Below are 13424 nucleotides of genomic sequence, written 5' to 3'. Positions count from 1 at the left end.
AGACCAAAGACAAGACTTCCACTGGTCTTATGTCCATTGCTCATGTTTCTTGACCCAAGCAAGTCTCTTCTTCTTATTGGTGTCCTTTAGTAGTGGTTTCTTTGCAGCAATTCGACCATGAAGGCCTGATTCACACAGTTTCCTCTGAACAGTTGATGTTGAGATGTGTCTGTTACTTGAACTCTGTGAAGTATTTATTTGGGCTGCAATCTGAGGTCCAGTTAACTCTGATGAACTTATCCTCTGCAGCAGAGATAACTCTGGGTCTTCTTTTCTTGTGGCAGTTGTCATGAGAGCCAGTTTCATCATAGCGCTTGATGGTTTTTGCAACTGCACTTGAAGAAACTTTCAAAGTTTGACTGACCTTCATGTGTTAAAATAAGGGACTGTCATTTCTCTTTGCTTATTTGGAATTGGACTTTTACCAAATAGGGCAATCTTCTATATTCCACCCTTACCTTGTCACAACACAACTGATTGGCTCAACTGCATTAAGAAGGAAATAAATGACACAAATTAACTTTAAACAAGGCACACCTGTTAATTGAAATGCATTCCAGGTGACTACCTCATGCAGCTGGTTGAGAGAATGCAAAGAGTGTGCAAAGCTGTCATCAAGGCAAAGGGTGACTACTTTGAAGAATCTCAAATATAAAATATATTTTGATTTGTTTTTTTGGTAACTACATGATTCCATATGTGTTACTTCATAGTTTTGAAAATAGTCAAAATAAATAAAAACCCTGGCATGACTAGGTGTATCCAAACTTTTGACTGGTTTTGTAGGTCCTTTCAAAAGGGCTAACAGACAAATAAGCTACATGGACTATCTGAGTTGTCCCTTGTATTTTCTTCTTATTTTTTATGCACACTCACAGGGCCCTATACACTTTTTAAAAAAACATTTTATTTCACCTTTATTTAACCAGGTAGGCCAGTTGAGAACAAGTTCTCATTTACAACTGCGACCTGGCCAAGATAAAGCAAAGCAGTGCGACAAAAACAACAACACAGAGTTACACATAAACAAACGTACAGTCAATAACACAAAATAAAAATCTATGTACAGTGTGTGCAAATGTAGAAGAGTAGGGAGATAAGGCAATAAATAGGCCATAGAGGTGAAATTATTACAATTTAGCAATTATACACTGGAGTGATCGATGTGCAGAGGATGAATGTTCAAGTAGAGATACTGGGGTGCAAAAGAGCAAAAGGATAAATAACAATATGGGGATGTGGATGTGCTATTTACAGACTGGCTGTGTAAAGGTACAGTTATCGGTAAGCTGCTCTGACAGCTGATGCTTAACGTTAGAGAGGGAGATAAAAGACTCCAGCTTCAGTGATTTTCGCAATTCTTTCCAGTCATTGGCAGCAGAGAACTGGAAGGAAAGGCGGCCAGAGTAAGTGTTGGCTTTGGGGATGACCAGTGAAATATACCTGCTGGAGTGCATGTTGCTATAGTGACCAGTGAGCTGAGATAAGGCAGGGCAATACCTAGCAAAGACTAATAGATGACCTGGAGCCAGTGGGTTTGGTGACGGATATGTAGTGAGGGCCAGCTAACGAGAGCATACAGGTCGCAGTGGTGGGTAATATATGGGGATTTGGTGACAAAACAGATGGCACTGTGATAGACTACACCCAGTTTGCTGAGTAGAGTGTTGGAGGCCATTTTGTAAATGACATCGCTGAAGTCAAGGATTGGTAGGATAGTCAGTTTTACAAGGGTATGTTTGGCAGCATGAGTGAAGGAGGCTTTGTTGTGAAATAGGAAGCCGATTCTAGATTACATTTTGGATTGGAGATGCTTAATGAGTCTGGAAGGAGAGTTTATAGTCTAACCAGACACCTAGGTATTTGTAGTTGTCCACATATTCTAAGTCAGAACCGTCCAGAGTAGTGATGCTAGTCGGGCGGGTGGGTGCGGGCAGCAATCGGTTGAAAAGCATGCATTCAGTTGTACTAGCATTTAAAAGCAGTTGGAGGACACGGAAGGAGTGTTGTATGGCACTGAAGCTCATTTGGAAGTTTAACACAGTGTCCAAAGAAGGGCCAGAGGTATACAGAATGGTGTCGTCTGCGTAGAGGTGGATCAGAGAATCACCAGCAGCAAGAGCGACATCATTGATATATACAGAGAAAAGAGTCGGCCCGAGAACTGAACCCTGTGGCACCTCCATAGAGACTACCAGAGGTCCGTACAACAGGCCCTCTGATTTGACACACTGAACTATCTGAGAAGTAGTTGGTGAACCAGGCGAGGCAGTCATTTGAGAAACCAAGGCTATTGAGTCTACCGATAAGAATTTGTTGATTGACAGAGTCAAAAGCCTTGGCCAGGTCGATGAAGACGGCTGCACAGTACTGTCTTTTATCGATGGCGGTTATGATATCGTTTATGACATTGAGCGTGGTGAGGTGCACCCATGACCAGCTCGGAAACCAGATTGCATAGTGGAGAAGGTACGGTGGGATTCGAAATGGTCTGTGATCTGTTTGTTAACTTGGCTTTCGAAGACTTTAGAAAGGCAGGGCAGGATGGATATAGGTCTATAACAGTTTGAGTCTAGAGTGTCTCCCCCTTTGAATAGGGGAATGACCGTGGCAGTTTTCCAATCTTTGGGGATCTCAGACGATACGAAAGAGAGGTTGAACAGGCTAGTAATAGGGGTTGCAACAATTTAGGCTGATAATTTTAGAAAGAGAGAGTCCGGATTGTCTAGCCCAGCTGATTTGTGGGCATCCTGATTTTGCAGCTCTTTCAGATCATCAGCTGTCTGGATTTAGTTGAAGTAGAAGCGGGGGGGGGGGGGGGGTTGGGCAAGTTGCTGCAGGGGTTGCTAAGCTGTTGGCCGGGGTAGGGGTATAGCCAGGTGGAAAGCATGGCCAGCTGTAGAAAAATGCTTATTGAAATGATCGATTATCGTAGATTTATCTGTGGTGACAGTGTTTCCTAACCTCAGTGCAGTGGGCAGCTGGGAGGAGGTGCTCTTATTCTCCATGGACTTTACAGTGTCCCAAAACTTTTGGGAATTAGTGCTACAGGATGCAAATTTCTGTTTGAAAAAGCTAGCCTTAGCTTTCCTAACTGACTGAGTATATTGGTTCCTGACTTCCTTGAAAAGTTGCATATTGCATGGGCTATTCGATGCTAATGCAGAATGCCACAGGATGTTTGTGCTGGTCAAGGGTAGTCAAGTCTGGGGTGAACCAAGGGCTATATCTGTTCTTAGTTCTACATTTTTTGTATGGGGCATGCTTATTTACGATGGCGAGGAAAGCACTTTTAAAGAGCCACCAGGCATCCTCTACCAACAGGATTATGTCAATATCCTTCCAGGATACCCAGGCCAGGTCAATTAGAAAGGCCTGCTTGCTGAAGTGTTTTAGGGAGCGTTTGACAGTGATGAGGGGTGGTCGTTTGACCGCGGACCCATTACGCATGCAGGCAATGAGGTAGTGATCACTGAGATCCTGGTTGAAGACAGCAGAGGTGTATTTAGAGGGCAAGTTGGTCTGGATGATATCTAAGAGGTTGCCCATGGTTACGTATTTAGGGTTGTACATGGTAGGTTCCTTGATAATTTGTGTGAGATTGAGGGCATCTATCTTAGATTGATTGACGGCCGGGGTGTTAAGCACGTCACAGTTTAGGGCACCTAACAGTACGAGCTCTGAAGATAGATGGGGGGCATTCAATTCACATATGGTGTCCAGGGCACAGCTGGGGGCTGAAGGTGGTCTACAACAAGCGGCAACAGTGAGAGACTTGTTTCTGGAAAGGGGATTTTTAGAAGTAGAAGCTCAAATTGTTTGGGCACAGACCTGGATAGTAGGATAGAACTCTGCAGGCTCTCTCTGCAGTAGATTGCAACTCTGCCCCCTTTGGCAGTTCTATCTTGTCGGAAGATGTTATAGTTAGGGATGGAAATTTCTGGATTTTTGGTGGTCTTCCTAAGCAATGATTCAGACACGGCTAGGACATCCGGGTTGGCGGTGTGTGCTAAAGCAGTGAATAAAACAAAATTATGGAGGAGGCTTCTAATGTTAACATGCATGAAACCAAGGCTTTTACAGTTACAGAAGTCAACAAATGAGAGCGCCTGGGGAATGGGAGTGGTGCTGGGGGCTGCAGGGCCTGGGTTAACCTCTAAATCGCCAGAGGAACAGAGGGGGAGTAGGATAAGGGTACGGCTAAAAGCTATAAGAACTGGTCGTCTCGTGCGTTCGGAACAGAGAGTAAAAGGAGCAGATTTCTTGGCGCGGAAGAATAGATTCAAGGCATAATGTACAGACAAGGGTATGTTAGGATGTGAGTACAGTGGAGGTAAACCTAGGCATTGAGTGATGATGAGAGATGTTTTGTCTCTAGAGGCACCAGTAAAGCCAGGTGAGGTGTGTGTGGGGTGGAACAAAAGGGCTATCTAAGGCATATTGGGCAGGGCTGACAATAATCAGATAGCTAGTGGGCCGGGCTAGCAGGTGGGCCTACGGCGACATCGCAATGGAAGAGTCTGTTGAAACCACCTCGGACGGTCACGTCGGCAGACCAGTCGTGATGGATCGGCGGGGCTCCGTGTCGGCAGTAAAGAGTCCAGGCCAATTGGCAAAAGAGATATTGTAACCCAAGAATTGGCTGGTGGACCTCTTTGGCTAGCCGGGAGATGGGCCTAGCTCGAGGCTAGCTCCAAGCTAACTGGTGCTTGCTTCGGGACAGAGATGTTTGCCAGGAGTAGCCATTCAGATAGCAGCTAGCTAGCTGCGATGATCCGGTGTAAAGGTTCAGAGCTTGCGGTAGGAATCCGGAAATGTGGTAGAGAAAAAGCAGTCCGATATGCTCTGGGTTGATATCGCACTGTGCAGACTGGCAGGAGTTGACCGGGATGAGGCTGGCTGATGTCCGAGTTAATGTTGAGGACCGCTAGCAGTGGCTAACTGACTACTAGCTAGTAGCTAGTTAGCTGGCTAGCTGCTGATGGGGGTTCTGGTTCTAAAGTATAAAAATAACAGATCCGTATCACATTGGGTGAGGTGGGTTGCAGGAGAGCATATCCAGTCCGTAGATAGAAAGTGAGATTAAAATATATACGAAATATATACGACGAAAACAATATATACACGGGACAGGTCAAAACACACGTCCGACTGCTACGCCATCTTGGCACTACCACACACTTACACACACTGACACTCCAGCACACACACACTCCATCATTTGCTCACACGCATAATACGCACATACATTTACACTGAATCTACAAACACACACCATCATCATATACGCTGCTGTTAATCATATATCCTGATGCCTAGTCACCTTACCCCTATACATATCTACCTCTACCACTCCAGTATCCCTGCACATTGTAAATATGCTACTGGAACTGACCCTCTATGTAGTATACTTACTTACTTGATAGTGTTCTTCTTATTCTTATTTTTATACTGTGTGTGTTTTTGTTCTACCTTATTAGTTTTAATATTACATTGTTATTGATTATTGCATTGTTGCACTTGCAAGAAAGGCATTTCATTCTACCTGTGCATGTGACATTAAAACTTGAAACTATAACCACACAAGATCACTATAAGTATAAGAAACAAGACCAGATCGATGCTGTTGCCGTTGTCTTTCCATGTGTGCAATTTAACATATGACATAGATCCAAATTGCAGCGCATTCTGAAAGTATTCAGACCCCTTTACTTTTCCACATTTTTGTGACATTACAACCTCATTCTAAAATGGATTAAATAAAAACAATTCTTCATCAAGTGTCACATCTGGAGGAAACCTGGCACCATCCCTAGGGTGAAGCATGGTGGTGTTTTCAGTGGCAGAGCCTGGGACTGGGAGACTAGTCAGGAGCGAGGGAAAGATGAACGGAGCAAAGTACAGAGAGATCCTTGATGAAAACCTGCTCCAGAGCACTCAGGACCTCAGACTGGAGCGAAGGTTCACCTTCCAACAGGACAATGAGCCTAAGCACAGCCAAGACAATGCAGGAGTGGCTTCGGGACAAGTCTCCGAATGTCCTGGAGTGGCCCAGCCAGAGCACGGACTTCAACCCGATCAAACATCTCTGGAGAGACCTGAAAATAGCTGTGCAGCGACGCTCCCCATCCAACCTGACAGAGCTTGAGAGGATCTGCAGAGAAGAATGGGAGAAACTACCCAAATACAGGTGTGCCAAAAATGATAAAAACTGTTTTTGCTTTGTCATTATGGGGTATTGTTTGTAGATTGATGAGGGAAAAAACCATTTTAATCCATTTTAGAATAAGGCTGTGACGTAAAATGTTTTGTAAAAGTCAAGGGGTCTGTATATTCACTAAATTCAATCATTCATGATTTTATTAATTCAGTCATGATGGAGTACCTTATCATCAAGGTCATCATCACTCTCGTCTATTTCCTCCAGTCGCAGGTTCCACTCATACTCCACATGGACGTGAGGGTTAAACTTCCCCTCTGCAGCCTCCATCAGCTAGAGATGGAAAAAGAAATAGATAAATAGAGAGAGAGTGAAAGACAGACATAGACAGATTGAGAGAGAGAGAGTGAAAGACAGACAGATTGAGAGAGAGAGAGAGAGAGAGAGAGAGAGACAGAGAGAGAGACAGAGAGAGACAGAGAGAGAGACAGAGAGAGAGAGACAGAGAGAGACAGAGAGAGACAGACAGAGAGACAGAGTGAGAGAGACAGAGAGAGAGACAGAGAGAGAGAGACAGAGAGAGAGACAGAGAGAGAGACAGAGAGAGAGAGAGACAGAGAGACAGAGAGACAGAGAGAGAGAGACAGAGACAGAGAGAGAGAGAGAGAGAGAGAGAGAGAGACAGAGAGAGAGAGACAGAGAGAGAGAGACAGAGAGAGAGACAGAGAGAGAGAGACAGAGAGAGAGAGACAGAGAGAGAGAGAGAGACAGAGACAGAGAGAGAGAGACAGAGAGAGACAGAGATAGAGAGAGACAGAGACAGAGAGACAGAGACAGAGAGAGAGACAGAGACAGAGAGAGAGACAGAGACAGAGAGAGAGACAGAGACAGAGAGAGAGACAGAGACAGAGAGACAGAGACAGAGACAGAGAGACAGAGAGAGAGAGACAGAGAGAGAGAGACAGAGAGAGAGACAGAGAGAGACAGAGAGAGAGACAGAGAGAGACAGAGAGAGACAGAGAGAGAGACAGAGAGAGAGACAGAGAGAGAGAGAGAGACAGAGAGAGAGACAGAGAGAGAGACAGAGAGAGAGACAGAGAGAGAGACAGAGAGAGAGAGAGAGAGAGAGAGAGAGAGAGGAGACACAGACAGACAGACAGACAGACAGACAGACAGACAGACAGACAGACAGACAGACAGACAGACAGACAGACAGACAGACAGACAGACAGACAGACAGACAGACAGACAGACAGACAGAATGAGATAAACCAAGGAGAAAAAGGCTAAGTTACAGAGAGTGACAATATTAATAATATATTATTACATTATCATATCACAGACAGGAAAGATTATGGCAAGAGGCAGTAACAGAGTTGTGTGCAACGTGTGAAAAATTCCCATAGTTGAGAGCACTAGCATGCTTTTCTACATTAAGCAAAGCCAGTTCAGACAGGTAACCAGAGTGTTTGCATCAACAGCTAAGACTTCCTGGCTTAACACGGCGGCCTATTTAAGTTGAGTTCTGCACACGCATCCTCTGCTCCTGCACTGCAAGCTTTGCGCTGGAGTTTCTTGCTGCCCATGCTGCTGCTGTAACTATGCTGTTTCTTGCTACGCATTGTCTGTTTACTGCTAAACCACCACCACCCCAGCCTCCAGCTGCTTTGCTCTGCTTTTTATTCCAGTCAGGGGGATTGGTATAGCTATACCTGTAGTTTATTATTATGGTAATGGTTGAGCATCGCTATGGCACTGAGCTACCCTGAACGTCAAGACCTAATGTATTGTAATTTACATCGAATAAATGGTTAAATGAATACATTGTGTTTCCTGTCTGAACTGACCATTGTCAAAAAGGATGACTGGATTAATGAGACTAGTTACATTGTGAGAGCTAGCCACAATACTGAAAAAGTTGTACTGGTAGACATGCAATACTTTAGTCATGTCATATAGTACAGTACCTTCAGAAAGTATTCATACCCCTTGACTAATTCCACATTTTGTTGTTTTACAGACTGAATTCAAAATGGATGAAATAAATGTTTTTCTCACCCAGCTACACACAATACCCCTTAATGAGAAAGTAAGAACATGTTTTTAGAAATGTTTGCAAATTTATTGAAAATTAAATACAGAAATATCTAATTTACATAAATATTCACACACCTGAGTCAATACTATATAGAATCCCCTTTGGCAGTGATTACAGCTGTGAGTCTTTCTGGGTAAGTCTCTGACAGCTTTCCACACCTGGATTGTGCACCATTTGACCATTTTTCTTTTCAAAATTATTCAAGCTCTGTCAAATCTGTTGTTGATCATTGCTAGACAACCATTTTCAGGTCTTACCATAGATTTTCAAGTAGATTAAAATCAAAACTGTAACTTGGCCACTCAGAAACATTCATTCTACTCCAGTGTAGATTTGGCATTGTGTTTTAGGTTATTGTCCTGTTGAAAAGTGAATTCATCTCAAAGTCTCTGGTGGAAGCACGACTGAAACAGGTTTTCCTCCAGGATTTTGTTTGTGCTTAGTTCCGTTTAGATTCTTTTTAATCCTTAAAAACTTCCCAGTCCTTAACGATTACAAGCATACCCATAACATGATACAGCCACCGCTATGCTTGAAAATATGAAGAGTGGTACTCAGTAATGTGTTGTATTGGATTTGCCCCAAACATAACACTTTGTATAAAGGACAAAAAGTGAATTGCTATGCCACATATTTTTCAGTATTACATTAGTTACTTGTTGTGTATGTTTTGGAATATTTTTCTTCTGTACAGGATTCCTTCTTTTCAAATCTGTCAATTAGGTTAGTGTTGTGGAGTAACTACAATGTTATTGATCCATGCACAGTTTTCCCATATCACAGCTATTAAACTCTGTAACTGTTTAGAAGTCACCATTGGCCTCATGGTGAAATTGATACACCATCCAAAGTGTAATTAATAACTTCACCATGCTCAAAGGGATATTCGATGTCTGCTTTTTTGTTATCTCACCCATCTACCAATAGGTGTCATTATTTGTGAGGCATTGGAAAACCTCCCTGGTCTTTGTGGTTGAATCTGTGTTTAAAATTCACTGAGGAACCTTACAGATACTTGTACTGTGTGTATGGGGTACAGAGATGATGTTGTCATTCAAAAATCATGGTTAACACTATTATTGCACACACACTTATTATGTAACTTGTTAAGCACATTTTTACTCCTGGACTTATTTAGGCTTACCAAAACAAAGGGGTTGAATACTTATTGTGGAAGGACCACCAGAGGGCAGGCTGGGCTCACGGATAGTAGCCCAACAAGGCATGTGAGACAAGGTAACCAGAGTCAATTAAGCACATACTAATGACATATTCTCTTTCCCCTATAAGAGAGAGGATGGAACCAGCAGGAAGGGGGAAGATAAACTATCTCTGTAGAATGGCTACCAAGAGAGGGGAGCTATCCAAGAAGATCCATGAAGACGGTGACAAATCTGTGACTGTTGATATAGTTTAAAGATAATCATCTTGTGTTCCTGTGTGATCTAAAGAAGAAGATGCATGTTGTTCCTTGGGAGATTCTCATTGATTGTGTTGGAGTGTCAGAAATCTCTCAATAGAGAACTGGGTTCAATCAAGAAAACCTACTCCTGACTCGTTTATTCCACCTTTCCGCTTTAGAGTGACACCAAATTACTTGTTCAACTCACATTGACTTAAGACATTTCAGCACTTTTTTATTAATTTCATTTGTAAACAACAAAATGTAGAAAAAGTCAAGGAGTGTGAATACTTTCTGAAAGCACTCTACATACTGTATGCCACTTGATGTTTGTATTTTGTGATTAGATGTGGTGATACTGTGGGAGGTTCATTTCAACTACTAGCTGCCAGGTTGACAGAGGTATTCAGGGGAGTTAAAGAAGCATACATGAGGGTACTCACATTGTCCGCACTTCTACGGGACATAGCATGCTTTCCTTGTCCTCTGTTGCTAGTTATGACAGGGAGAACTGGAGCACTAACAGATCATGTCTGACAGTCTCTAAAACAGTTTAAAGTTTTGCCGGAAATAATCCAGCCTTCTAGATATTGATGCCTAGAAGGTTGATACTCACTGGTTCCTCGCACTGGGTATCTCGCAACCTTCTTGCAATGTCCAGAGCAGTCTCTCCACTTTGATTGGCTGAAAGAACAAGTAGCCAGTGGTCACCATAAGTGCGGAGCCTCATGACGTGATTTGTAATTTGACTATGGCTTTCTTATATGGCCCCAAGGGGATAAATTAAGTTGTAATGAATTGAATTGAAATTACATGCATCAACATAAATCCAATTATGGTTTTAGAAAAACAACACCAGACCTAGGATAAATACTTGTAAAAATGGTTAGTGGAAAATATCTGGAATTTGAAGAATTGTTAAATACTGTGATAAAGGGGCAGATAATGACTTGACTGCTTTTTACAATTACAGTAGTTACTTTTCCTAAACTATTTGCTATATTTCTGAAGAAAAAAAATACTTGTAAAGTAGTTGACATACAAATGTATTTCATAGCTATCCAGAACAAACAAATCATGTCTCTCTCTCTCTCCAACCTCTAACAAAACACCTTGGTTTGCCTCACATATTTCAGTCATTTGAAATCTAATATTAAAAACATGCAATGAGACGACAAGTCCGATGGGGACAATCCGAGAGTTTGCACACACCGATGTCGATGGCTGGTTTGCCCCGCAGTAGCAGTTTCAAACATTCTTGTTTTTCGTACAGACAGCAGTAGTGTAGTGCAGTGTTTCCATTCTCCGTCTGCCTGTCTAGATTACCACTGGGGGTGGAGAGTGAGAGAGACTGATAGTCAAATTCTAGTGACAGATATACAAAGAATAAAAGGGTTAAGATAATCATTAGAAAGTCATTAACAAGTATTTAGTAAATGTGTTGGTTATAAGTTCCAACTTTAAATGTGTGATTGAGTTCCCTCTGCCGGAACACTACTGTCATATACCTGTTTTGCACCAGAAAGTCCACTAGATGCAGGGAGGTCTGGTCAGCAGTCCTCACAGAGTAGTGGAGGGCAGTCTCACCGGGCTCCTGTTGAGAACGAGTCTGTGTATTAATTTCGACATTTGTATACTGGTATCACTGGCATACAGCATTTTGATCTCAATGGGTTTCAACTACAATACCAGTCAAAAGTTTGGACACACCTACTCATTCATGGGTTTTTCTTTATTTTTACTATTTTCAACATTATAGAATAATAGTGAAGACATCAAAACTATGCAATAACACATATGGAATCATGTAGTAACCAATAAAGTGTTAAACATATCAAAATATATTATATATTTGAGATTCTTCAAAGTAGCCACCTTTTGCCTTGACAGCTTTGCACACTCTTGGCATTCTCAAATCAAATTTTATTGGCCACATATACATGATTAGCAGATGTTAATGCGAGTGTAGTGAAATGCTTGTGCTTCTAGTTCCGTCAGTGCAGTAATATCTTACAAGTAATCTAACAATTACCCACCAACTACCTAATACACACAAATCTAAAGGGAGGTATAAGAATATGTACATATAAACACATGGATGAGCCGTATAGGCATCGTGCAATAGATGGTATAAGGTACAGTATATACATATGAGATCGGTAATGTAAGATATGTTAAAGTGGCATTGTTTAAAGTGACTAGTGGTCCATTTATTAATGTGGCCAGTGATATGAGTCTCTATGTAGGCAGCAGCCTCTCTGAGTAAGTGACTGCTGTTTAGCAGTCTGATGGCCTTGAGATAGAAGCTGTTTTTCGGTCTCTCAGTCCCAGCTTTGATGCACCTGTACTGACCTCGCCTTCTGGATGGTAGCAGTGTGAACAGGGTGGTTGTTGTCCTTGGTGATCTTTATGGCCTTCCTGTGACATCGGGTGCTGTAGGAGTCTAGGAGGGCAGTTAGTTTGAACTCGGTGATGCGTTGTGTAGACCACACCACCGTCTGGAGAGCCTTGCGGTCGATTGTGCATCTGTAAAAGTTTGTCAGGTTTTTTCAGCCTCCTGAGGTTTAAGAGGCGCTGTTGCGCCTTCTTCACCACACTGTCTGTGTGGGTGGACCATTTCAGTTTGTCTGTGACGTGCACGCCGAGGAACTTAAAACTTTCCACCTTCTCCACTACTGTCCCTTCGATGTGGATGGGGGGGTGTTCCCTCTGCTGTTTCCCGATGTCCACGATCATCTCCTTTGTTTTGTTGATGTTGAGTGAGAGGTTGTTATCCTGACACCACACTCTGAGGGCCCTAACCTCCTCCCTGTAGGCTGTCTCGTCATTGTTGGTAATCAAGCCCACTACTGTTGTGTTGTCTCCAAACTTGATGCTTGAGTTGGAGGTGTGCATGGCCACGCAGTCATGGGTGAACAGGGAGTACAGGAGGGGGCTGCGCATGCACCCTTGTGAAGCCCCAGTGTTGAGGGTCAGCAAAGTGGAGACGTTGTTTCCCACCTTCACCACCTGGAGGCGGCCCATCAGAAAGTCCAGGACCCAATTGCACAGGGCAGGGTTGAGACTCAGGGCCTCCAGTTTAATGATGAGCTTGGAGGGTACTATGGTGTTGAATGCTGAGCTGTAGTCAATGAACAGCATTCTTACATAGGTATTCCTCTTGTCCTGATGGGATAGGGCAGTGTGCAGGCGATTGCCTCGACTGTGGACCTGTTGGGGCGGTAAGCAAACTGAAGTGGGTCTAGGGTGGCAGGTAAGGTGGAGGTGATATGATCCTTGACTAGTCTCTCAAAGCACTTCATGACGACAGAAGTGGGTGCTACCGGACGGTAGTCATTTAGTTCATTAGTATGTCTTTGCCTTCTTGGGTACAGCAACAATGGTAGCGATCTTGAAGCATGTGGGGACAGCAGACGGGATAGGGAGTGATTGAATATGTCCATAAACACTCCAGCCAACTGGTCTGCGCATGCTCCTAGGATGCGGCTAGTGATGCCGTCTGGGCCAGCAGCCTTGCGAGGGTTAACACGTTTAAATGTCTTACTCACATCAGCCACGGAGAAGGAGAGGGGAGGCCGCAGTCCTTGTTAGCGGGCCGCGACGGTGGCACTGTTATCCTCAAAGCGGGCAAAGAAGGTGTTTAGTTTGTCTGGAAGCAAGATGTCGGTGTCCATAACATGGCTGGTTTTCTTTCTGTAGTTCGTGATTTCCTATAGACCCTGCCACATACGTCTTGTGTCTGAGACGTTGAATTGCGACTCCAC

The 13424-nt window shown here is 43.3% G+C and overlaps 1 protein-coding gene across 2 annotated transcripts in view; it reads right to left on the bottom strand.

Annotated features, from left to right (window-relative positions):
* Positions 1-13424, bottom strand: part of asap1a (ArfGAP with SH3 domain, ankyrin repeat and PH domain 1a) — a 191057-nt gene that overhangs the window by 14182 nt on the left and 163451 nt on the right. For both annotated transcript variants that reach the window (XM_082960687.1, XM_082960688.1), the window contains 4 exons: positions 11169-11254; positions 10873-10988; positions 10277-10344; positions 6386-6493 (listed from right to left, as the gene is read on the bottom strand). In XM_082960687.1, coding sequence (XP_082816813.1) covers positions 6386-6493; positions 10277-10344; positions 10873-10988; positions 11169-11254 — 378 coding nt within the window. The remainder of the gene's footprint in view (positions 1-6385; positions 6494-10276; positions 10345-10872; positions 10989-11168; positions 11255-13424) is intronic.

This window comes from Salmo salar, chromosome 14 (genome assembly GCF_965601325.2).
Source record: "Salmo salar chromosome 14, fSalSal1, whole genome shotgun sequence".
In the NCBI taxonomy this organism is placed as follows: Eukaryota; Metazoa; Chordata; class Actinopteri; order Salmoniformes; family Salmonidae; genus Salmo; species Salmo salar.
Note: the sequence above shows the minus strand (reverse complement) of the source record. Positions and strands in the feature narration are given on the sequence as shown.